The sequence below is a fragment of the Rhododendron vialii genome, chromosome 1a (assembly GCF_030253575.1).
Source record: "Rhododendron vialii isolate Sample 1 chromosome 1a, ASM3025357v1".
In the NCBI taxonomy this organism is placed as follows: Eukaryota; Viridiplantae; Streptophyta; class Magnoliopsida; order Ericales; family Ericaceae; genus Rhododendron; species Rhododendron vialii.
In genome coordinates, this window is record NC_080557.1 from 3,848,217 (window position 1) to 3,874,084 (window position 25,868).

General features: G+C 38.4%; 3 protein-coding genes and 1 long non-coding RNA gene across 8 annotated transcripts; 2 read left to right on the plus strand and 2 right to left on the minus strand.

Moving 5' to 3' along the window:
• Positions 1-2,898: 2,898 nt before the first annotated feature.
• Positions 2,899-7,611, plus strand: LOC131303974 (uncharacterized). 2 transcript variants are annotated; one of them, XR_009192274.1, is made up of 4 exons: positions 2,899-3,251; positions 3,652-3,930; positions 4,515-7,157; positions 7,274-7,611. It is a non-coding gene; the product is annotated as an uncharacterized LOC131303974 (long non-coding RNA). The 2 variants fall into 2 exon arrangements; XR_009192278.1 differs by having other exon boundaries at positions 4,515-7,145.
• On the minus strand, positions 4,239-12,437 carry LOC131303952 (glycerophosphodiester phosphodiesterase GDPDL6-like). Of its 4 annotated transcripts, none has more exons than XM_058331027.1 (10): positions 12,285-12,437; positions 10,535-10,637; positions 9,349-9,645; positions 8,767-8,876; positions 8,149-8,650; positions 7,769-7,810; positions 7,183-7,461; positions 6,947-7,086; positions 5,631-6,120; positions 4,239-4,703 (listed from the first exon to the last, which is right to left on the minus strand). In XM_058331027.1, the coding sequence occupies exons 2-10, from the start codon at positions 10,623-10,625 to the stop codon at positions 4,408-4,410; spliced, it is 2,247 nt and encodes a 748-aa protein (XP_058187010.1). In that variant the 5' UTR covers positions 10,626-10,637; positions 12,285-12,437; the 3' UTR covers positions 4,239-4,407. The 4 variants fall into 4 exon arrangements, with proteins under 4 accessions (XP_058187010.1, XP_058187021.1, XP_058187030.1 ...); XM_058331038.1 differs by having other exon boundaries at positions 10,535-10,634; positions 12,285-12,434; XM_058331047.1 differs by having other exon boundaries at positions 12,281-12,405.
• Positions 12,438-17,103: 4,666 nt separating this feature from the next.
• On the plus strand, positions 17,104-21,623 carry LOC131303983 (VAMP-like protein YKT61). The gene is made up of 6 exons (XM_058331071.1): positions 17,104-17,428; positions 19,000-19,097; positions 19,458-19,562; positions 19,733-19,798; positions 20,324-20,410; positions 21,386-21,623. The coding sequence occupies exons 1-6, from the start codon at positions 17,236-17,238 to the stop codon at positions 21,434-21,436; spliced, it is 600 nt and encodes a 199-aa protein (XP_058187054.1). The 5' UTR covers positions 17,104-17,235; the 3' UTR covers positions 21,437-21,623.
• Positions 21,624-22,754: 1,131 nt separating this feature from the next.
• On the minus strand, positions 22,755-24,514 carry LOC131304009 (temperature-induced lipocalin-1-like). The gene is made up of 2 exons (XM_058331104.1): positions 24,018-24,514; positions 22,755-23,110 (listed from the first exon to the last, which is right to left on the minus strand). The coding sequence occupies exons 1-2, from the start codon at positions 24,387-24,389 to the stop codon at positions 22,925-22,927; spliced, it is 558 nt and encodes a 185-aa protein (XP_058187087.1). The 5' UTR covers positions 24,390-24,514; the 3' UTR covers positions 22,755-22,924.
• Positions 24,515-25,868: the final 1,354 nt, after the last annotated feature.

Here is a 25,868-nt window from a genome sequence, read left to right on the forward strand (position 1 = left end):
TCTTCTCTAATGATCTGTATATACGTACATATATTTGTACATATATGTATATTTATTTGTACATAAATGTTTCTTCTTCTTCATTTTTATTTATTTATTTAAGATAAAGGCACTCCATTTTTTGTAACTTTTGTGTGGATTTTGTTCACTAAAAGGGAAAAAAATAAAATTGAACCCATTTAAAGGGAGTGCAAAAATCGTAATGATAACTACTAGCTAAAAAGTCTTTCTTTTCATTTCCATTATCCTCTGAATTATTTCCAAAAATTAGTTGTAAGGTTTACTTCTTCCTGTTCAAAAAAAGGTTTACTTCGATTTTTCTAGTTGAGACGAAAAGTAAAAAATACTAACAACAAATATACAATGTTTTCTCAATGTTTTTACCAACAAGATAAATAAATTCAGATAGTTTTACGTTTATCTTCTTGGAATTTTGAAGAATGAAATATTTTTCTACATGATAAAAACTTATTCACGACGTGAACAACAATCTTTAATTATCCGACAAATGAAACTAACTTTGATTATGGTATGGTGCGGAAGCAAGAGAGCAACACTACCATGAAAATGGCCAAAATATTTTGCATAAAGAGGCGCTTTGTCAATGTTATCTACTAAATAAAAGACATGACATTAAAAAGAAAAAAATAAAAAGAAAGGCATGACATTGGAACTATATTTTTTTGGAAAAACAAACAATTGAAAGCCTTTAATTATGGGGAAATTACAGTAATTCCCCTTTAACTATCACCTGGTCACACATTACCCCCTTTAACTATAAAATTCAACACTTAACCCCCTTGAACTACCATTTTGCTGAAATTGTGAGGATGCCGTTAATAATCTGTTAATTATTTGGATGGAACCCAAACAGTTGACTATTTTACCCTCATCTGCCCTTTTCATATGAAAAAAAAATCCATCTCTCTTGAATTACAATTGCAGGCTCTCTCTCTCTCTCTTTCTCTCTCAACTCAATGGACCAAATACAGCACAGGTACATGGAAGTGAATGGTCTGAAGCTCCACGTAGCTGAGACCGGAACGGGGTCCCATAGCGGTGATGTTCTTCCATGGCTTTCCAAGGTGCTCGTGGCGCCACCAGATGATCGCCGTCGCAGACGCCGATTACAGAGCAATCACACCCAATTACAGAGGTTACAGGTTGTCGGACCGCTCCTCCTTCTCGTCCCCTTCTCTCTTCCCTTTTCCCTTTTCCCTTTCCGATCTGCTGCTGGACGTTTTCTGTTTCCAATTTACCTTGGCTACCGATGGTGGCCTTTGTTGGTAGACTGCTGGGTTTGGCCTAACGGCGACGGGCAGCTTTGGTGATTGGATTTGGCAGGTAGATCCGGGCTTTTCAACATCATCTGCGCCTTCTGTTTGGCTCTCTCCGTGTGCTCACTCTGAACCAGCAGAAGCAACGTACTGAGTCAACACGCCCGCTGCCACCGCCTCCCTCTGGCACCCTTCCGTCGAGCACAGTGACAGCAGCGCCCCGGCCGCGTACTCCATCGCCGGATCTGACACCTTCAGTATGATCCTCACCAGTGGCGGAACCGTCAGCGTGTGCCCTAATCTCCTCTTCACATTCCTCCAAAACCCCTTTCATTCCCCTCACAAATCCCCCACTTTTCCCCTTCGCCGTAATCCTAATTTCACAAACCCTAGCTGTCAAATTAGAACACATGTTGATGAAACCATCATAGTCTATCACAGTTGATTACTTCAAGTTTGTGAAATCCTCATTTGTGGTTTCCAACACTGGTAATCCTAGTTGTATATGTACATGTAGTGCAAAAGAATAGGGTATACGTATGTATATGTACTGTAAAACCCTAGCTGTAGATTCGGTCATTGCAAAAGAGAAGGGGTATTAAGGTAAATTCAACACTTTTGTTAACAACATCCTCACGATTTCAGCAAAATGGTAGTTTAAGGGGGTTAAGCGTTGGATTTTATTGTTAAAGGGGGCAATGTGTGGCCGGGTGGTAGTTAAAGGGGGGTTACTGTAATTTCCCCTTTTTTTTCAGCTAGACAAACATATTTCCCAAAAGAAGAATTTAAATTACTTTCTTCTTCAATGAAACATGCTTTTGTTTAATAAAATGAGCTGGTTTTTTGAAATGGAGACAACTTGGTTATTAAATTGAACCTGCCTAAAAAATGTGCTCGGATATTCAATTTAACAGTACAGTTGTAATATGCATCTCATAAAAAATCTCTTTTGCAAGATAAAATTGGGGGAAAGAGGAGCTTTGTAACTATTTTTGTTTTTAGTGTACTTTCTTAAACTTTTGGTCATTTTTGTACTCCCTCCGTTCCGATTTGTTTGTATTTTCGAATCAATGGATCAGATTTAATTTTCTTAATAAGTTGAAAATCCAAGATTGGACAAACAAATCGGGATGGAGGGAGTACTTTTCAAGACTATTCTGGTAAGATGAATGATCAATTTGAGAAATATAAAGTGAAGTTAAACAAAAATGTTGACGTACATGTAGTCTAATAACACTTTCTCAACTCTTTGGACAAGTTAGATTACTCGTCCAAAAATTCTAAATAAATCGTACATAGATCACGATGTGGGGTAGTTTGCATCTCATACAAATAGTTCAAGCCGTTCATTAAATATAAAATATTTTTTCAAGATCCATCGTAAAAAATCAGCTCAATTCGATACCAATAGATGATCAATCCAATCATCTACCTTTTCAATATCCTAAAATCTGAATGAAAAAATAGATAATTGAATCGAGCACCTATAGATAATATATTGAACTGATTTTTTGCAAAGACCTTTAAAAAAATGGTTTACATTTAAAAAACGAATTAAATCTTTTGTGTGGAACCTATAGTAGATCCCACATCGTGACGTGTGCATGATCTTTTTAAAAAAAGGTCTGTGTGGGTAGCAGCTCTCTCATGCTATAAATACGGAGGAATGACTGAATTTAGGGCTTCATAAAATCTCATTAGTTTAAGTATGAGGCTCTCTCTCTCTCGCTCACAGAGATCTGGGAATTTCTCAGGGTGGTTGCCCCTCTCTGTTGACGACGGCGGCGGTTGATCAATCGTCGGAGAGCCGATGATTTAACCAATCTGTCCCTCTCTTTACCAACAGCCCTGGGGAAGTTGTATTCACACACCCCTTTTTCCTCAGTACACCCACACCGAACAACGGAGCATTGAAGTGGCTGTAAAATGCCATTCTCTCTGTATCGGATGAGGATCCTGTACTTGGGATGAATGGTGAATCTATCTATCTATCTATCTCTCTGTCTCTCTCTCCACTTATATGAGGCTGTGATGATGAATTCAGAAAAAATCAGGCTTTTGAGGCCCTAAATTTGGCCTTGGCAGGGCAAACACAGAGGGTCTGTTAGAGAGATTGGGGTTTTGTAAAAAGCTTCTTTATCTCTCTCTCACGGCAACTGTTGTTTTGCAGCCATGGCGGTGTCCTCTTTTGTCTGAATAAAGGCGAATCTGAGCCTCTCTCTCTCTCTCTCTCTTCTGATGATCTTTTGGGTTTTGAGGAAGGATTTGGGTGTGAATGTGCAACCAAAATCTAGAAAAAGATAGTAGGTGATTTTGGATTGGGCAGTGAGTTAGTATTAACAGAGCATTAACATTGAATGTTTAATCATCACAGGTATTAATCAAACCATCCAAAGTCAGATAATTCTTCAAGGACCGTCACTCTTCTTCCAAAAAACACTTGAACAAGAACATCCAGTATATGAGCAGGTTTTGAAGAAAGGCTAGAAACGATGAGCAGAACATGCAATGGTTTAGGTCTGAACTGGTCAAAACTTCAGAGAAATGGTACTACCCTAGCAAATATGTTTTACTGCTACGGAAATGGTACTACCCTAGCAAATATGTTTTGGTACGAATGTTCCGAGAAATGGTGCACTTTCATTCCAAAATGGTAAGCATAGCGATCCCCAAAACTGTTTCAAAAAAATTAACTTTTTAATGTAAGATCTAGAGTGAATGAAATTTTGATGAGGGAGTGTAGTCAGTGTGTCCCTAGAAATGTAATTTGAAATGAATAATTTTGAAAATAATACTTAGTTTTACCAGATGTTTATTATCACTTGGTAGGGGTAAGTTTTGGTTTTGTTATCTACAGAAGTCCACCCCAGCGTTCCACAAGTTAAACATGTGGCAAATCACGTACCCGTTCTAGTTCCCCATACTGTTACGATCCGCATTCTAGGTGACATAGTTTTAACATGTACAATGTAGTTTTTCTCAATTTGGATGGTTATAATCTGAACTTCCTTCAAAAACACACCCAAGCATGTCATATATCTAATCTCTGATCGGTATTTACATGTTACAAAAGAATTAGCGATAAATTCACCTCAAGAAAACCGTACTTTCATACCAAACTAACCAAGTTTCAAGATCCCATGTAAAGAACACTAGCCAACACGATTGCGAATAGACGAAAACCCACAGTAGAAACACTCTTGGCACCATTCGAACCTGATTTTCCTGTTGGGGCAGTGGCAGGCGTGGGAGCAGAGCCGTTGGATGCAGCTGGTAGTGGTGGATCAACGACATCTGCAACTTCGAGGACTGGGGCAGGGGCTTCTGCAGGCGGCAAAATGGATGGTGGAACCAAGTGAAGTAGGTTGCCTGGTCTAATTGGTAAGATGTATGACAAATTCGTGTCCGGGTTGGAACAAGGGCTTCCTGCAAGAACCAAAGATGACAGTCATGTTATGTTCTCGAGCATCTGTACCATTTTATCAAAAGCTTTTGAACTCAACCTGTGAAATGTTTGTTAAGTATATCTCAGATGTGGCTTCTGTGATGAATGTAGAATTCTCACAATAACTTCTACATGCATATCGATGTCTATATAGGCTAATGCCTTCTCGTAACCATTTAATGTCTATGTGATTCCGTCAATAAGAGGCTTAAGCTGTTTGATTACTACTACCACATATGGTACATGAACTCGGGCACTGGCATCAAATGTGACATGTACATTTGTAGGGATCAGATTAATCTCTTTCCTGTTTCTAAGAACGACGAGCAACAACAAATTTTTTTACGTCAGAGTATCTTTCTTGAATGCAATAAGGTTCTAATGAAAATGTTTGTATCTCTGTCATACAGGTAAGTAGCGTCTATAAGGTGTCGTAGAACATTTCGTGCAAGAAGTATATGGTAGGCTTCAACTCATGGACATACTTGGTTGGATACTACTTATTAGCTTGACTCTCACATGTCATACTCTTACCCAAGTAAGTACCTCCGACAGAGGTATATGAACACTTGTGTTTTTGGTAACCGGAAGTCCGGCCAGCTTGTGCGCACCTTGACTTAGAAGAATACATGCAACATCACAAAGTATGGTAGCTTAGGAGTACCAAATAACTAGCTGTTTAATTTACATGCCTGCATCTATATTGTCATTCAGATGTATTGTTTGGTAAGGAGTATCATATCGGTCTTCTCAATAACGACCCATTCGTCTAAACGATGATGGAAGAACAACTCACAATAATAACCCCGGATTGAATGCATACCCTGTGCAAACTCCACATAATTTCTTTGCATTTAGACACTTGAAAATTTCACAGAAACGCAAGAGTACAAGGTCCGTAAACTTACTCAAGTATGCATTTGCTGTAGCAGGAAACTCCGTCATCACCCCATCGACTCCGAGACCATCGTGAGCCAAATAAGTCGCAATCTCCAACATCGGATCCGAAAAGAAATCAAACGCCAGGCTGACGAATTCGTTTCTAAAAGGGAAGGCATAAACTGATATATTCGCAGCGTGCATATCGTCAACGACAGTGGTGAAAGACGTGGTGAAGGAATTAGATCCCTTAATCATTGAGGCTCTTCTGATTGAAACTGCATCTGCGTACTTTTTGATTTCGCCCACTGTCATATTTGGTGCAGCACTTATTGTCTCGTTGATTAACAGTACTTTTTGAAAATTCCGGTTGCTCATGAACTTTGAAAGGACTTGAGTGTCGTCTGACTGGATCAAGACTTTCTGAGTACGTTGTTTATCGAAGGTGGCGTTGGCCAAGGCAGTGGCAACAACATCTGTTATGACAAGACCCTTCTTGGATGCTAGGTAGGCAGCATTCTAGGAGGGAAAGTGTAGATGTTAGAATACAACATTAAGATGGAAAATTCCTTGACAAGAATTGCTTCGGTGGCATTTTTCTGCTAAGAACAGTGTAAGAGAAAGGGAGAACGAGAAAAGAAGACAGACGAAAACACTACAAAATAACGAGAAAGATGGCCAACTCCTCGTCTATAGCTTTGGCCACCAACTCTGAAAGTTCTTCACTACTCGGTGATCCTTGAAAGTTGAAATCCAAAAAACGAAGCCCAAGCAGCCAGTTCATAAGCACTTCGATTTGTTGCTCTTGGAGTATAAGAGAAACACCAAAAAGGCACACACGTTTACCAAAGGGGCTATCTAGCTACCATGAGAGATCCGCTTTTTCATTCTGGCAAGCTGACCATTGATCTTCAAGCACCCATAGGAGATCCTCTTTTGCTCGGGTGGGATTTAGTAACATAGCAAGTTTTCTGCTTTCTGCTTACTGAATGAAGGGAAACATGTTCTCATCGTTTTCAATAACTTGTTTTTGCTAGAAGTGAGGAGGTGGCCAGATGAGGGAGTTGGGCGCAGGTGGTGCCGGAGGGAAGAGAGAATGGAAATTTGAACAATAAAACCCCTCTTTTCTTTTCATTTCCAAAAATTTTAGAACCTTTGAAACTTTTTCAGTGTTTTGGACACAAAAGTAGCTTTCAAACATGTTCTTGTACACGACTTTCAGATCTCTAGAAAACAAAATCAGAAGACCGAACGAAAAAGTTTACCGAGGAGGATCAAAGACTAGATAAAAATTGCTGATAGAGAATCAGAAACTAAAAGGAAATATGACGTGATGAAAACTTACTTGTATGGTGATCAAAATCCCAGTAACTGCCTTTGTCTGAGCAAGTTCTAAGAATGCAGATAGAGTCACAAATTTGCCCTTATTAGTGTTTGCAGGGTTTCTTCTCAATCCACTTTCTGGAAAAGGGTTCCTCAGTTGAGCTGCAACGGAAGAAATTCGATGTGAGCAGGATAACTCAAGGCCTAAATTTGTTCAATCCGTAAGGGGAAAGGTCTTTTCTTTTCAAGTTTACGTACGCTTTAGTGTTTGAATTTCGTTCCAGGAGAGATCAAACGAGAAAATTCCAGCGTCATTTTGAATTTCAGGAACCTTGGTTGATTTTGCCAGGAAAGTTGACAATGCAGTTGTTTCTACTGAGAGATCAGCCGACTCCAAACAGAAGGCAACTCCATCTTTCGATACCTGGACCGTACAATCGATAATGTCTGCTCCATCAGAAATCGCTTGTTCATAAGCAAGATCGGTACACCCTGGGAAAATCCCACTAGCACCATTCCGAGAAATGATCAAAGGTCCTGAAATGGAAAACAGAATTAACGCGAGAGAGTAGTTTTTCCTTGCAGTTTTTTTAACGCTTGTCGAGTTTTCTGTCCACTCTGATGTACATGTATCTAGCTCTAAAGAGCATACTACTAGTTTCTCACAACAATCTCTTTATTTTCTAAGAATTTCGGTTTTCTTTGCATTGGATGTATTCAATTCTTTGCTCCTTGCGATTTGAAGCTTACTATTTCAGACTTGAAAGTAATTGCGACCCATTTTCCAGTAAAGATTTGATGCACAATGTTTCAGATTCAACTGTAAACACTGTAAGTTTCTCACCTTTAGCTGGCCTGCTAGCATTCTTGTTGTGAGCTAAGCATGCTGCATCACAGAAGAGCAGTTTATGGTTAAGAAAAAGGAGAGAGAACCAAAACAAAAAAAAATCGATTAATTGTTCCTTTTATGGGGTTTCATATCCTACCCCCACTTGCGTTGTGTTTGGATCTTGGATTTATGGAAGTGTTTGCTGGGGAAACAGAAAATGCATGGACAAGATAAGCAGATAATGGAGTGAAAAAGTTGATTCATTTCTTTGGTTGTCCTATCATTTTCCATTCACTTTGACAAAATCTCTCTACAAATCCACGATCCAAACACAGCCTCAGAGCAGCTACTTAAGTAAAAATGAACTAAAAAGAGTTCGAAAGCTAGTCTCTCACCAACTGATGCTGAAGCAGTGGAAGGAAAATCCGTAAGCACCCCATCAACCGAAAACTGAAAATTATCAATAAACTGCAGATACTCGGCTACTGGATCAAAGCTATAGTTGTAACTAGCGATGTTGTCATTAGCAAAACCAGCAGCATACACTTGTAGTCCTTGCTTGTGAGCATCAGATACAAGAGTAGTTGATGCCTCCAAAAACTGGTCTCTGCTCACGGGCCATATGTACTCTTTCGGAACAAGAATTCCAGATGCAAATGACTTGATACTTGAAAGATTCCCTAGAATTGAACCATATGTCTGTTTGGTTGTGGGTTCGACTGTGTCTTTTTCTAGGAACCGAAAAACAAGCTTTGTCTTTGCTTTGTTCAGTCTTTCACTCAGTGTTTTCAAGAAACCAATTTCGGGAGAGGAAATGTAGTTTATCCTCCATTTTCTCAAAGCCTCTTCGACATATAACACAGGATCGTGTTTTTGTTGTGCATAGAATGTGGGATACTGCAATAGATAGCAGAAAAGGAATGTTATTCGCGGATATGTTTCGAGTACTTGATTAGCATTAATTGGCATGAAATCAGAAGAGAAAACAAAGGGTGGTAGAGATAAAGAAGTACCTGAACATTCAACCAAAAGTGATGAGGCTCAATGCCTGTTGCATCTTGGACACCAGTTACCGGAAATAGACCATCGAACAAATGTGTTCTAGAGAATATGTTTTGTGTCACTGCAGAAGATGAAACATACCGGTCATCGAAATAGCCCTCAATCCCAAAGATTTTTGATTTTCAAAAGAAGAAAAAAACACACAAATCCTAATCACATATAGTTGCAACATCCAAATTTCTCACACTTAATTGTACACTCTGACTCAGCTATTTAAGGCCACAGACGGCGACGATATGGTGAATGATCTTGCAGGCGGGAATCAGAATTTTCAAAAGATTCTCTGGTGGGAAGACACTATATTTCTCAAACATATACATATATTTTTTTGATTGGTTCTATTTCTCAAATATTGAGAAAATATCAGTAGGACAGTGGGGTTCAATCTGTCATGAATTTTCGGAAGGACTACTGGATGGGATGGAAAATGTAAAGGAAAAGATTATTCATTCCTCCATAATCCAAACAAAGTCTAAACATACTATTGGTGGAAAAAAAGCAAGAATGGAGAAGAGAAGGGTTGTGAGACTTACATGTGACATACTTATATAGATCCTCAAACGTATAATCCAAAGCAAACCATCCGCGGACATCCTGCCCATTTACGTTGTATGATTTCTGTTTGTCTGGGAAGGCGTCTAATATAGTTGTCGAATTGCCAAGTTGTAAACTCGTTTGGCAAATGCCTTCATCGTCTTTGGTGAGTTGAAGATCACAGAAAATAATCACATTAGGCAAGCCTGTTGTCTTGGCAACTGAAATTGCAAACTGGCTGGAATCGGGAAAAAGTCCTGAATACCCTCCACGCGCTATGACAACAGGCTGAGAACCTGCGGGTAAAAAGGAGAAGCAAGAAAAAAGCAGACAACATTGGTGCATCCATACGGCGTAATGAGTATTGGGCTATAAGCAAAACAATGTGGAACAGAAGGATCGATTATGGTTCAACTTTCAACTTATCCGAGATCTACTCAACTGTTTCTTTTTAGAAGATGTGCGAATAATTTCTGTGTAGTTCTTTGGAATGCCAGATCACTAGTTATCACGAATCAAGATCCTCTCATGTGAGGATTTCTCATGTGGGTTTCTCTTGTGATCCAAAATGAGACAGACTGCGGTCTCATCTTACAAACCAAGCCGTTCATTTGTAGGTCTCGATACGTACATTGTTCATGCACAAAATCAAAGCGATCTGACATCCATATCCATTTGAATGAATCATATTTGACTAAAGAACAATGAATGGCCAAAATCAAATAGTCCATTGCTCTCAAAACAAATAAGATTTGAAAAAGCCATTGCCACTATCCGATCAACTTAATTTTTTACATAGTTGATTTTGACATCGAGATTTAACAAAAAAAAAAAAAACAACCCAGATTGATAAATAGGATCGTGGTGGCTCTCATTTTGTGTTATATGAGGGATTACCGATCACATGAGACAATCCTTTCTCAGTTATCACATCTCGGGAACAAAGATGAGAACCAATCGCTAAATGTTACTAATAGTTAGGAGAGAAACAAGAAGTGCTCCAAGAAGTCACATGTTCAGATCCCACGGAGGCCAAACATTAGATATCTTGGGGCCACTAGAGGGTTTCCCCGGTCGTCAACTTTATTTGAGGTATGCAAAAGCTTGCCCGAATATCCGGTTGTGAAAAACAAAAGAAACAAGCAGATCAAGGGAAAACACAAAACAAAGGGAAACAAAAGTTACCATCTAAAGTCTGCCATTTTTGTGAAGGCTGCCCATTCTGTGCTAGAACGCACCCAATCAAGAATAAAACCAAAAACAAAGGCCTGATCATCTTCTTCAACTGCTGTCCTCGGGAAAAAAAAAAAACCAAGACTAGTTTAATGGATAGTCTAACACCAGAAAATAGATATCAAGTATCAAGTAGAAGAAGCAGAGAGCTCATATACATAACAAACCCTCTTGTCATTCAATACAATAAATAAATGGCTTTGGCAAGTCTTTAATTTTGGACCTTCTATATGTGCTGATCCCTTTTGATTTAAGTTTCAGTTTTAGAAGTTTCAAAGATGGAAAAAAGAATCCAAAATATAATTAACTTTCCATTTTCCTTCTGGGTTGCTTTCTGGATCATGGAATTGTGAAGGGTTTTACCAAACGAAAAGAAGATCATTAAGAAGTAAATTCCAAAATAAACAATGCCTTCTATACGAGAATTTTTTTGATGCCGGATGGGTACCACGTGGCCGTGCCTACGTGGTATCCGAGCAGTCCATCCAGACCGTCCAAAAGTGTGTTGGACGCCCCAGATTGAAATCTTGTTTCTCCTCTCACCCCACCATTCTCTCTTTTTTTCTCTTTCCAAATCCGAGTGGTCCAAAATAGAAATGGATGGCCCGGATACGCTGCTAGGGTACCACATGGTACCCGCTCGGCACCAAAAAATTTCACCTTCTATACTGAGTGGCTACTGGCTCTAACCCGGTCATAGGAAGGCGGGTTTGAAAGCTATTTTTTACTGGTTCTAATCCGGTATTAATTATCAAAACACGTCCTGGCTAGCCGTCATTTTCCCAATAGTAAAACTTAGAAAATCCCCCATGAGATATGGGGCGGATATGGTTTATGCAATCCCAATCTCGAACGCCCAAATCCACACCCGCCCTGTACCACGTCTTCAGTATACACATAGCGCGCCTTATAAACACGTAGGGTCCCACGAATCCCCAACTCAAGGATCGGGGATGGAATAGGGCCCCCGACCCGTTTTCATCTCTAGTAAATTTAGCTTATTCGCCTCATTATATTCTCATCTTTTACCATTATATTGCACGGGGTTTAATGCAATATAAGGGAAATGTCATCTCAGTATATACCAACATTAACCCAATTTTTTTTTAATTATAAAAGATATTCACAAAAGATATTTTCCTTTAAGATAACTATCTTTCACAATCGCATCCCAAAGTTTCCATTAAAGTGGATTTTAAATGAATGTGGTGAAAATATCAGAACACATAAAGCAACATAGAATCAAAGACCAGATTCTCTGAGCATGATCATAGGGATTTCAGAGTTCAGAAGCGCGATGGATCCCAAGAAGGAATAAACCCATAGGTTATCACCCGCCAAAGCTTGAGCGAAACAAAGCTTCCCTCACACACCTCTCAAGACGAGTGCGGGTTCAACCCTCTAACCGCGTGGAAAAGAGCGGGCAAGTATAATCTGTTTTTAATATAAAAAGGAGCTACAAACTTTGGAATGGACACAAAGTGTCGCAAAAGTGATTTTCATAATAAAATTTTTTTGTTGCTCTTTACTTTAACCACGACAAAAATTAACTATCATGGCGATAAATGTAAAATCACTCACTCTAATTGCCATACCCCACAATTTACTCTTAAGTACCCACTCACCAACTTGCACACTCCATGTATTCGTAGTCAGACCTACCTGCACACAAAATAATGAAGACTGAATACAATTAACTTACCTGAATCTTGATATGTTGGCTGAAAGAAACGAAAATTCACTCTCAAAGATTAACAAAAACTTGTGGAAAAAAAAAACAAAGAGTGAAGAAGCCCCAAAGGCAGTGAGGGGAATGGAATGTAACAGGAGAGAGAGAGAGAGAGAGAGAGAGAGAGAGAGAGAGAGAGAGAGAGAGAGAGAGAGAGAGAGAGAGAGAGAGAGAGAGATTTGGCCATAATAACTCTCAACACGTTTCTCGCATTAATAACCGGTCAAGTTGGCTGTAACTCATCTGAGGGAAGAATTATTGGATGCTCTTGGAGCGTCATATGGCCTTCCTCTATATGGGTGAGCATAACTCGAATTGATTCGGTTCTCGGTCACGTGATTTTTAGATAAGATCCTTTGCCCTTGCTCTCAATATCGCTCTCGCAAGTTTTAGTGTACGTAGTTTGGAATACTTTGAAAAAAATAGTTTTACGCTTGCACTCTTATTTGTGCTCGCGCATAATCTTGGAATGTCATATGGCCTTCCTCGATATGGATGAGCATGTAACTCGAATTGGTTTGGTTCTTGGTCACGTGATTTTTAAGTAAGATCCTTCACTTTTGCTCTCAATATCGCTCAAGCAAATTGTAGCACTAGTTTGGAATACTTTGAAAAAATAGTGTTATGCTCGCACTCCAAAATTAGTAGAATCCAATGAAAGTCATTTACTCAAGCTCTTTTTTCCGCATAAGCATAATTACAGCTCGGATTGGAACGTAAATTATTTATGAAAATTAACATTGTAGACCAAATGATTTGAATTTTTTTTTCTTTTCCAACTAATCATGCTAATAAAGATTGAACCTAATTGCTTGGTTCGGAATGAATTCATGGTTCAGTCTATCAATTCGATACCAGGATCATAGATAAATAAGAGCAAATTACAAATAATAACAGAAAAAAAACAAAAAACTGCAGAAAAAACAAAATACAAAGAAAAGTCGCTCAGTTTCGATATCGGGCTCTTTACTCCGCTTGTGTAGGTGGAGGACCGCCACTGGATATACGCCCTACCGCATAATGGTCATTGAATTTACTTCTTGATGCCTTCAACACCGTTGTCGGTTGTCGCGACGACGATCAATATGAGAGGCATTTCCTCACAGGAGCACCATCTAACACCCAATAATTTCTTCGTAGAAGGGTCGACTATTCCTTTTCATTTATTGTGGTCTTTTAACCATGTTTGCTCTTTTTTGGAATACAGATGAATGTCTTACTCTGTATGTATGGTGGGAAGTGGACAGCTTAAAATCTAACTGCTTAGCCAATTCTTGAAAATAATTTCTTGTGTATTAATTTGAGCTTTGAGAGTTTGAGGGACCATTTTTTGTTTTGGGTTAATTACAAGGAGATTTCTCAAGCATAAGCAATTATCACTTTTTTTTTTTGAAAGGATTTTTTTTTATTTATAATCTTTGAAATTGTTACAAAGATTGCAGAAAAAGGGATATCGCTTAATTCCCTCAACTAAGATATCGCGTAATACCTATTTGAATATCACTTTGTGATAACCAGCTGTTCGGATTTGCTTACGCGCATCTCCAGGCCTTGAAGTTAATGACCGAAAAAATCCTTCAGTGGCCCTAATATTTAGAATGTTTGGCTTCCCTGAAATTTGAACAAGTGATCGACTTCATGAAACATGAACACTATTTGTTTTATCATTCCCACTTCATGACCATACCGCTTGGGTTCATATTGGGTCACTTTTATGGCATCATTATTCATTAGGAGCTTGTGATATTTGCCACCATGGTGGCAAACTGTTCGTCTTTTGACATTTATATCTCTTTGACATTTAAGTGATCGAATAAAAACGAATAGCTACAACTATATGCATCATACACCTATTATTCTGCTGGTGTACATGTTTTTGCTAAACTAAATGCATTCAGGTTAATGATAATAGTCAAGTTGTTTCCACTTAATGATATATCATATCTTAGTTGATGCTTTTGAGGAGAACAAATTACCTAAAAAACCTTGAAAACATGTCCATTCAGTCTATTTAGCTTAGCGGAAACACTCTCTTTTGGTCTTCAAAACTCTTTACAAACTCTACGTCAATCAGTGATCAGGGAAAGTACGTAACACTCGTCAGGCTTGATTCAGATTACAAATTAATGTATTTTAGCCCTGCTAGTGTTACAAGTTCGATATTTGTGCACTGGAAAAACGCTAACGCAACGGGAAACCAGCCATGTAGTTAGAAAGCTCCAAAAAATGGCTTGATGTACCATTTCATCGCGGAAGGTCATGATTTTTAATTAGGCAAATAAAATCGTGATTGGAAATGAATGAATGAGTTAAGACCGTCAAACCAATAACGAGTTGCTTAGAGAATGCATAGAACTACAGAAGACAAGTCTTCAATATTCCCTCGCTTGAACGGGAAGGTAATAGTATAGACTAAGGATCGATGCATTTTGTCGTGGTAGATATTCTACATTGATGATCCGAACGGTCTACTTTTGAAGACCTTTTCAAAAGATTACTATTGTACCTAAGCAAGATTAATTTTTAGCGGAAATGGTTATCGCTCAAGTAGTAGTACTATTGTTGATGGATGACGAGACTATGCCAAATAGTGAACATTCATTTTGCCAAAATAAGCCTATCCTGGCCTGGCTCCTCACTACTCCACGTTAGGAGGGAAAAAGAAATTAGGCAGCATAATTTGAACAACTGCACCAAAAGAAGAAAAATACTATTACCATGCATTTATGTGGGATAGTAGTGTTCAATCTAGATCTCCTTCAAATCTCTTATCTGGAAGTGGGTTGAGCTCCTCCCTTCCCTACAGACAAAGAACCACATTAGTGCCTAACTAGTCGGGAAGATCGGAAGACACTCCGATGGCAAAGTAAATCCCACTTCAGAGAAGAAAAGTATAGAGCTTGATTGAGTAAGGACGGAGTATTTCTTCATGTTGTTGAACAATACTCTTTATAAAGAGTAACTTGTCTTAGCCTCCAAGTTAGCTTGTACCGTGCGAGTGCTCCTAGCTAGTGACGTCACAAATAACCATTTATTTGATGTCGTGCATGATCGCTGAATGCCAAATTGGCGGTGGCACACGGCCGATTCATCACTGGTGCGCCAAACCAATCCATGCAGCAGACATGGTCTCACTTTCAGTATACATCACCTTCCGTGAGCTGACCCAGCACCTCGTCTCGCCCGTGATGCCACGGGCTGAGAGACCCGTATGTATGGTCGTTTGGGACATTGGCTGCCTGGGGCCTGGGCCTTCTCCTGTTCTCCAGGTTAGGTTAGGCTCTTTTAGGAGGCCTTTCCACTAAAAGTTTTAGATTACAAGTTATTGTATTTTGTCATTTTGTTCGTACTAACCCACAACTTCTTTCTCTTCATTTTCCCCTCTATTTTTGTTCTCTAATTTTTCCTCTAACCTGCTTGGCCGCCCATATACCATCTACAACTTATGAATTAATGGAAACAACTTGACATTTTTAGACAACAAAAAATACTTGTCCATAACGTATTGGTGAACAAAAACGCCACTCTTAGGAGGTCCGGGTCCGAGACCTGCCATCGGGCCCACTACATGTAATATTCAAACTACAAAAAGCTATCCACTTCTATGCTAGTATTCTCTTTTGACAAAAGCTAAATTCCCCACTAGTCCCACTTTTTGAAGTTGAAATGAAAACGCCAATACCCCATCATTATTATTCTCTCCTTTTCCCTTGTCTCTACATGCCTAATTTTGTTATATCGGCACATTTGGAATCAGCTTAACTTCCACATGCATTACAACACGACCCTTTACCATTTCTTGGACCCACAAATTATTTTGCCTTGCACATCGTTTAAAAAGTAACGTTTGATATTCGGCAATATAATTCTCCCACATTTTATACTTCCCCACGTTTGACTAGTTTAATCCAAAAGATCGTTGAAGTAATCTCGATACTATACTATGATGTATGTCTATATGTACATTCAAATATTGATGTGCCCGCTGTTTTTTTATGTGTGTGGGTATCACAAACATCCTGCCAGCCCCACATACATTCAACAACTGTATTTTAGTTTGGATATCTATTTTCGTAGCACTGCTCTTTTAGATTTAGTGAGAGAAATGATATACTAGATAATGATATTATGACTTGGGTTGTTGCTGTTCGTATAATTGTGCTTCAAAAATGAGCACCATGTCAAGTCTAAAATTGTTACTCAAGTTGTTGACTACTCCTATTTAACCTCCTCGGGTAAAATATTGGATAATGATTTTGACGCTTCAAAAATTACTGTCAGCGCTTTAACAAGTAGAGTGCCAAAATCAATTGCATATAGGGAATGATTTTGGCACTCCACTCTTGGAGCGTCGACGACTCGATAGTAAATTGTTGAAGTTTCAAAATCAATCTCCAAAATATTTATGCAAAAAATTAAGAAAATTGTTCATTCGTTACTAATGATTGAATCATCACGTCTATCTTGTATAGCATTTTAAAATTTATACTAGTATTTTGCCGTTCATTTTGTAAGACAATGTAATAAGATTATTATTTTTTTATGATCAAACGGAAGTTCAATAAGATTTATTTTGTTATATTGTTTTTTTGTCAAAAAAGTATTGCCACTGCAATCTGTTCACAATCGTTGTGCACAAAATCTGTGCAGATAGATTTTCTGTACAATGACGTGGTATCAGAGTCCGGAAAAGCTGAATTGACAGTCCACCCATTGTGACACGTAAGCAATTGCAACAGGGCGCCTAACAGTATTCCCATCGCACCACATAGAACCCCAACCGCACCGCTAATTCAACTCCTCCACGCGATCCATTACCATTACAGCAAAAAAAACTGATCAAATCTCCATAGCTTTTCTGAGAGAGTTCTAGAGGGAGAGAGAGAGAGTTCTAGAGAGAGAGAGAGGGAGAGGATAGAGAGAGATGAAGATCACGGGGTTGTTGGTGTTGAAATGCAACCCGGAGGGAACCGACCCGGTCATCCTGGCCAACGCGACGGATGTCAGCCACTTCGGCTACTTCCAGCGGTCCAGCGTCAGGGAATTCATCGTCTTCGTCGGCCGGACCGTCGCCAAACGGACCCCACCCGGCCAGCGCCAATCCGTCCAACACGAAGGTCCAATTTTTCCCCTAACCCTTCCTATCGCAATTAGGGTTTTCTTCGATAATTGCCGTGTTTTTAGTTGGCTCTCTGAGAATTTTGACCTAATCGTAATCGTAAGCTGCTGGGTTTTTTCCCATTTGGTTGGTTTCACGATTTCGTTGTTTGTAAGTTTGTGGGAATTGGGATCAGAGCTGGCCCTGAGCTAAAGTTTGCCGCGTTACGCGGACTTTGGTGCCCTTTATAATAGTCTAACAAAAAAAAAACCCATCTTTAATTTCGCTTTAGGCCCCCAAAATGTCAGGCCCGGCCCTGATTGGGATTAGGGTTGGCTGATCCGGATTTGGGGAATTATTTTGCTTATGGTTTTGGATGTGCATTCTTTGTGTTTTGGGTGAAGGAATCGGATGGGAGTTGTTGTTTGGATACGGCTGTGAAATTGGTTATTTTGTATGGATGTGGATTTGGATTTCGAAGCGCGATCTGATTCGGCTTTGGACGATTGGCTTGTAGGAAATATATATTTGTCATACAAATTGAGCACTATTCTATTTAGGTAGAAATTGAAACGTTGTCTTTCTTGTTTATGAAATGGGTAAAACATTGTGAGAAATTGTGAGAAAGGATGAGGAATGGTGAGTTTTTATTGGTCCATGCTGATTCTCACCATTTCTCACCAAAAGTGGTGAGATTTGGTGAGAAAGCTTACTCCTTTCTTTTCTTCTCCTTTCTCACCATCCAAAACGGTTCCCTAATGAAGGGTGGATGGATTGAATTGGGTGAAATGTAACCCTGAGGGTTAGTACGGGTGGTTGGTGGGTGTGCTCGCCACACAATTTTCTAGGGTTCGACTCTTGGGGCAGGCTGCAAGAAAGTAATTTCGTGTGAATTCCCTAGTCCCATGTGATAGGACCGGGGAGGGGTTTAGTTGGGGTGCGCCTAACATGGCCTGGACACCCCATATCGCTATACCAAAGGAATAAAAGAAAAAAAGCATTGGGTGATGTTTTATTTTTTAAATTATATATTGAATGTGGAGATTTTGGCCGAACCCATTGGATTTTGGGTCATTTGGATAGTGGTTTTTCTGAGTACTGGTTGTAGCTTGTAGGAGATTTGTCAAGTTGTAGTAAAAATGTGCAAGTTACGGAATAAGAGAGAAGTCTGTAGAGTGAAGAGTATTTTCTTGTTCGTAATTAAGATAATGTTTGGCTTCTTCAAGGTTTGCTACTGCCCGATTTGATGTTTTATGAGCTTATAATTGTTTTTGAACTATTGTGATTGCTTCATTCTTCTGGTGCCTTTTGTGTGTATCAAGAATGTATGCACTATGCATATTTGTTGGAGAATATATGCTGGTAAAGTTTTGTGAGAAATGTCTTTAGCCGTTAACTAGGGCTTTCAAATAGTGTACTTCTTAGCACCTTGATAATTTAGGGCTGCCTTGTTTCTTAAAAGAATATTATTGAAGCATATGCCCAGATTTTATTTCCACTGTTAGAAATCCCTTTTCCTTTTGACGTATGTTTATGTGAAGATGCATCTTGAAGTGGCTAATGTATAATTGTTTGTTCGCTGGTTCACAGAGTACAAAGTGCATTCGTACAGTAGAAATGGCCTATGTGTAGTGGGTTTTATGGATGATCACTACCCAGTCCGAAGTGCATTTTCTCTTCTTAACCAGGTAATATCTCAATTCTCAACTAAATGCACAGACATCCACTTTGCCTCTAACCTAAGGAAAAAAGAAAGCAACACAAAAACAGGTAAAAAGAAAAGAAAAGAAATGTGAAGACGGGAGAAAAACCCAGCTCATAAACCATACGTGGATGTTCATAGACGAAACAACTGGTGAACAGAAAATAGGCCCCCATCCTTCACTTTTAGGTACTTCTTTGGATGTCCTCTGGATCAGTGTGTTAATTGAAAACTACGTAAGCTTTTTTGGTTCAAAGCTGTGCGGGGATTGTTGAATTAGTTTCTTAAACGAAAGATGATTAGGAAAGTTGATTCAATAGGTTGAAGATATTTTGAATTTTTTCAGTTGCTAGATGAGTACCAGAAGAATTTTGGTGATTCATGGAGAACTGTGCAAGCAGATAGTACTCAACCCTGGCCCTATTTGAATGAAGCTCTCACCAAATTTCAGGTATCTAACTTTCGATTGAGATTTGTTTGGCAAAGGTCATAATTCATAAAGAAATCATACATGTGCTATTCCGTTTTGCGCCATGAAACTCTCTCATTTTTGTTTGTTGACCTTTTGCTGCTACGAACTGAAGCAACTTTATCTTCTGTCTTTTCCTTTCAATTCTTCAGGATCCTGCTGAAGCTGACAAGTTGTTAAAAATTCAGAGGGAATTGGACGAAACAAAGATTATTCTTGTGAGTGTCGAGTTATAACTGCGTTTGGTTGAAACCTTTACATTATTTTGGTTCTTACTGCTTTTAGCTCTTTCTCCCCTATGTTGCATGTGGGTAGCGTTGTTTTAAATTTGAGCTGGGTTGAAAAACTAGGTCTCATCTATAATAGAATCAACAAGTTTGGTAGCTGTTGATGTCATTCAGATCCAAAAATTTGAAGGTTTATTTTCGATTAAGGTTTGCATGGTCAGCGTGTTTCAGATGTTCTCCTTTTTGGTTTGGAAACCTACAACTGCATCTGCTTTATATTAGACATGATATATAAGGTCCTTTTGACTTTGTGTTATTCTTGTTTGGAAAATTGGGACCCGATTTCTTTGCTTGAAGTGAGATGGTATCAGTCTTCTAGCAACAGTTAAACGATTACATGGATGTTCCCATTAACAGATGCTTTGTGTTGCAGTTATATGCCGCACGTATATTGACCCATTCCTGTATTAATTATGTTTGTCTTTATGGTGACTTATGAATGTTCCTTTGGTACAGCACAAGACCATCGATAGTGTCCTTGCACGAGGTGAAAGGCTTGATAGTTTAGTTGAGAAGAGTTCAGATCTCAGTGCAGCTTCACAGGTAATTTTCTTTTTTTTCTTTGTTTTGAATGGCCAGGTACTTTTTGTTATGCTTGTATGTCTCCTGTTGTAAACTGGCAAAACACAAATATGGGATGTGTACCCAAACCTCATTTCCTTGTGCTTATCCACATCAATTATTTCTTGTTTATCACTTTATCTTATAAGTGATAATATTAAGGTAAAGTGTGAAGGTGTGATTTTCATAAACTCAACTTATATATAGTGCCACGACAGTCGGGTCTTGGGATTACAATTATCTAGACAAATTCATCATCTATGATTGTGGTATTGTGAGTGTATATGTTTGCTTGCTCGAACTGGGTTATGGTTCAATCTTGGTGATAGTAATCATATCAATTGGTACCATGTTTGGAATGGGTTTCAAGAGAAAAACAAGTATTGTGCTACAGACTACAGTGGTGGAGTAATTATCAGTTTTCTTGAAGTATATTGCATGGAGCACCATACTACTTTACAGAAATGGACTAGCTGTATGCATCAGTCATTCCTATTAATAAAAAGGTTTGATAGTTGAACATTTCCGCATCTGTTGAAATAATGCATTTCCAACCTGTTAATTATTCATCCGATCTTTTGCCTACATTTTCATTTCAATATACTAGTCATCCAAGTAATTCTAACTGTTTCGATTTCAATGTCATAAGATAATCCACATGGTTTTATCAACCAGTTGTGATTAGGTGTGATAGGGATATAACTTATTTTTGGGGAAAAAATGATTTAAGTGATTTGAATTTTTTTTTGGAAAATAGGTTTATGATTGTGATTTTGCAGTATATTTGGGAAAGAAAAGATCATGAATCAAATTCAGTGATGTTTATTTTTGTAATCTGGTATGCCTGGCTTAGCTGGGATCTTACACATACAGCTCTTGTTTGATTGTACGGAGTATATCTGTAGTATTTCTAGTTGCGCCTAAATACGAGTACCTGTTGTTGGTTGTTTTTGACAGATGTTCTACAAACAGGCGAAGAAAACTAATCAATGCTGTACAATATTGTAAGCTTTAGAAGTGAGGAGGCTATCTTATCAAAACATTTACTTGTTCCGGTGTTATAAATATGATTGTATCACTAAATGGTAATTGTTTGTTTATATCATTACACTCTGTTTGCTTGACAGATTTTATGGTTTTTCATCCTCTTGTATCTTGGTTTAATGATTTAATGGTTTCCAGATTGAAAACGAAACCTAATACTCTGTTATCTGCGTTTCCGTTCATATCCTGAACCGTCGTTATCTTCTGGTGTTATACACGATCTCATCCCTCTCCTGTACAGATGTGAAAAGTAAAGGATTGATTGGAATACTTCAATCTATTAACACGGTCCTGCATGCTTGTGGTTATGAACACGTGTTTTTATGAGTTGGGAGATCCTTTACCTTTTGGGTTAGTTTTTAACCAGCAATGTTACAGATCCAGACGTACGCGAAGGTGTCTAAAATCGACCTACGCATGTTGGATGGCCCTGGACACATCTGACATCTATGTCCAAATGACCCAAGCAATTCCCGATTTTAATCATGTCCTGAGATTCATAGCCTAACTTTTTTTTTTTTGTGTGACAAAAATAGCCCAAGTTTTTATGCGTATGTAGTATTGCTGGATCTGTTTAGAGCAACTCATGCAGAGAGTAGATCCTACTTATTTGGTCCTTTCCAAGCTTACATGGAGAGATGGTGGTTGTGAATGTATTTCGTCAATGCCATGTATTCATTCTGGTTTATGTGACACTGTGTTTGGATATGTGTTCGTGTGTTCCTTGATTACTATTCTGTAATGCATTGGGTTGTAGATTAACCAAGTTACTCTCAAGAAACTCGAGGCTACTTGAAGCTGGGTAGACTTGTTCGAGCTTGGTTCGTAAGGTTAATAAACAAGCTCAAGGCATAATTTTGGACATGTTCTGGAAAGAGGCATAATTTTGGACTTGTTCAGTGAAAGAGTTCGGGTTAGCCGAAGCTTGAATAGACCCACAAACATCAATATGGGATTATATGGACATATTCTAATACTAACATAGTTGCTGTTTTTACTCTTCTATTGAATAGTAGTATGAAACACTGACAAGCTCGAGTTTGAGCTCAATTATTCGAGCATGAGGTTAACTAATTTTCAGCGAGTCACCTCGAAGCTTGGTTTGAGATACTTCAAAACTCGACTAGATTTGACTTGTTTGTAGCCTTACTACAAACATTTCTTCACATTTCCTTTCTCAGCATGGTACCCAATAGGTTTTCTTTCCAAATATTATTCCCGTTCCTCTATATTTCTTTTCGCTCATTACCTACAAACCTTCCCCAAAATATAAACCAACAAATTTTCTACACCATAAAACTTGTATTGAAAAACTATATAACTCTCACAATTATTGTTGAGTGGGATAAGGGCATTCAAAATTTCAAATACAATCTACTCAAGGGTTTTAAGCCCCTTTATTTCTATGCTTCGAACAACATTGTTTATTTATCTACTATTTTGCAATAATACCTACTTCCCTAAAATGGACTTAATCCACCAAATGCCCTTGGTGTCCTTGGGGCCTTCTTCTCCCTCTGGTGGGGGATTAGTGTGCTCTGTCTTGTGAAGCTTGCTCACATCATAACCCTCCTCTTTGGCTTTCTGGACTAGCTGATTGTATATCTCTTCATCTAGATGGTTCTCTCTGCATAGTATCTAAATACACAAATAACACACCAAGAAAATTACTAATTGGTTAATGGATGCGAATATATCCACCAAAAATAACATCACATAGGCCCGCTCTGCTAAGGGTTATTTGTCGAATAAATATTTATTTTTTGAATTGAAGGTGATATTGTGTGAAAAAATGATCTATTTCGTAAAGAGGAAAATAAGTACTTAAAAAATAACAATTTTAGCGGAACAGGGCCTTGAAAAATTGAAAAATTGAAATTACAGGGATTCTTGAATTCCCTTGACGAAATTCTAACAATTACATAGAAAACAATACGGAATTTTCTTATAGGGAGTGATAGGTACAAAGAAATTTTATACGGAAATGACCCAGAATACACTATTTATGACCGGTCATAAACGACTCGATTATGACCGGTCATAAATAGTGTATTCTGAGTCATTTCCGGATAAAATTTCTTTACACATAGCATTTCTGTTTTCTTATTTGTCAGCTATACAAATAGAAGTGCAAACAGTGATGATGGGTTGCTTTTAATTTTCTAATTTTTGTGTGCATGTTCCTCTTATTTTGTCTTGATAACAGGAAATTAGGCAGCAGGATTAATTTGCACAAATCAGGATAAAGAAGATAACAGGAAATTAGGCAGTGGATTTGCACAAATCTGCATAGAGAAGAAAACCATTAGAAACCATTCCAAACCCTTGTTTGAAGTGAGTGCTTGTCCTCCATGACATCGCCTGTTTGAATTCTTCGGGCCAAGCTTTTCCAAAATTTCCAGCATTGGAGGATTTGCAGGTCGTTAACTTTACGGCTCCAGAATTTGTCCAGATACACGCAAGCCAGCCCGGACATTCGGTTATTAAAAAAAAAAATTAAAAAGGAAAACATAAACAAGGAACAGACATAGTCACGAAAACATACCCAAAGATACTTCTTGGAGGGCTGGCCAATCAAAGCATACTGATAATCCCCATCAAGATACAAAACCCAGTAATCCCCAACAACGGGGATTATAGGCAAGAAAGGGGGAACATAGAATTTGACCTTGAGCTTGGCCTCGTCATTAGAAGGATCGGCCTTATAGGCTGTCCCTTCTATAGACCCTCTCTTCCCATCAGTCCAAGTCTCGTTTAGGACATGCACAGTTCCATCGTCCCTTAAAGTGTAGGTAGCCCTAGTGTCGGTCCCGTTCTTGGGCTGGTTCCTTGACGGGAATGAGGCAATTTCGTACCAGCGGCCCATGTACCTGTTTAGGTCCAGACCCTTCACCACTTCCATCTCTTTGTTGGCCATTTTGCTTCACAATTTGAGAGAGAGAGAGAGAGAGAGAGAGAGAGAGAGAGAGAGGGGTTTTTGTGGGTTTAGGAGAGAGAGAGGGGTTTTTGTGGGTTTAGGGATAGTGTGAGATGTGGAATGTTGATAAGGTGAAGATATTGGATATATAGATTTATGGGGCCAACGTGGATGGATGAGAACCTGATCTGTGGGCGGTGTAGGTCTTGGGTAAGGCAAGGACTACGAAATGGATCATTCTAGAATGAAGAATTGATAAGTGTTACTTGTTTAGGAAGTTAGCCAAATTTCGATAGAAGATAGATGGAGTGGGGGAAGGTCCAGTCCAGTTTTGTTAATGTCTAGTTCGGTCAAGTTTTGCGCTGTTAGAGAGGCCCATAATAATGATCAGAATCGTTCATTTTTTTGAATTCGTCGTGTACGTCATCCATGCAAAAAATTAGCTTGATTGAACATTGATAGGTACATAAACGGAACAAATTTGTACAAGAAAAATGCGATAATAAAATTAAGTTGAAACTCATAATTGTCCATTTTGTTCTTGTACAAAATGAACAATTTCAATCGTTGTTGTGGCTCCGGGAGGAATACACAACTACCCAAAATTGTTACCGGACTGCACATTTAAAAAAACTGGATTGGAAGGCCAAGAGACAGTTTCCGAAATTGATGAATATCAGAATTGATTTGGTCAGAGATACTTTGGTGGGTTTCTTGTAAACTTAATTTTTTAAAATCTGTTTTGTTCATCATTTTTTAATTTTTTTAGATTTGCGTAATATTGGAGAATTGAATTAATCATTCGTGTTGATGAGAGGAGTCTGACAAGTAAAAAATTATGACCAAGATGAAAAAAAAGTCTACTAAAGACGAAAAAAGTATCAAACAACTGTCTTTTTTGTCTAAATTGTCGTCTTATATGAACTTTTTCCAACATCGGTTCATATTTTAATACTTTTTTTATTCGTCTCGCCGAGACCAACGAGTAACCCCAAAAATAATGACGAAAAACTAAACAAAAAATAAGAAAAACTAAAAAAATAATGAAATAAGTTTTGGACAAATACATTTACAAGAATGCAGTATTTAGAAGTCATATTTAAACCTTCGACGAATCAAAAAAATGAAAATTATCAATTAGATATGTTAAAGGTCAGATTCGAGTGTTCCCACCGCTCCCTAAAAGGGATATCGCCACAAGCTAAAAAAAAGAAGATCCAAACTGTTCATTTCATAGGGCTCAAAGGCAAAATATAATATCGTGAAAAATCAAATCGATTGAAATATCAATAAGCTAGTGAACGAATTACACATTTGAACAGGGCTATTCTCGATGCCGAGAAAATCAAACCCAAAACTGTGATTTGTTCACTAGTTTTCAATATCGAATCAACTTGATTTTCATAACAATATTGTTCTACTCGTCAAGCTCTAATAGATAAACGTTTAACATTATACAGTATATTATTTTCGCAATTG

Bases quoted from the DNA above. Each gene is read 5' to 3' on its own strand.
- LOC131303952 (XM_058331027.1), bottom strand. From the start codon at position 10,625: ATGATCAGGCCTTTGTTTTTGGTTTTATTCTTGATTGGGTGCGTTCTA. The intron at 8,877-9,348 runs GTAAGTCTCACA...CATCTTCTGCAG, and splicing joins TCTATATAAGTATGTCACAT to TGACACAAAACATATTCTCT. The intron at 7,462-7,768 runs GTGAGAAACTTA...TTTCCATTTCAG, and splicing joins TGCTAGCAGGCCAGCTAAAG to GACCTTTGATCATTTCTCGG.
- LOC131303983 (XM_058331071.1), top strand. From the start codon at position 17,236: ATGAAGATCACGGGGTTGTTGGTGTTGAAATGCAACCCGGAGGGAACC. The intron at 19,098-19,457 runs GTAATATCTCAA...GAATTTTTTCAG, and splicing joins CATTTTCTCTTCTTAACCAG to TTGCTAGATGAGTACCAGAA. The intron at 19,799-20,323 runs GTGAGTGTCGAG...CCTTTGGTACAG, and splicing joins ACGAAACAAAGATTATTCTT to CACAAGACCATCGATAGTGT.
- LOC131304009 (XM_058331104.1), bottom strand. From the start codon at position 24,389: ATGGCCAACAAAGAGATGGAAGTGGTGAAGGGTCTGGACCTAAACAGG. The intron at 23,111-24,017 runs GTATGTTTTCGT...TTGTGTATTTAG, and splicing joins CCTCCAAGAAGTATCTTTGG to ATACTATGCAGAGAGAACCA.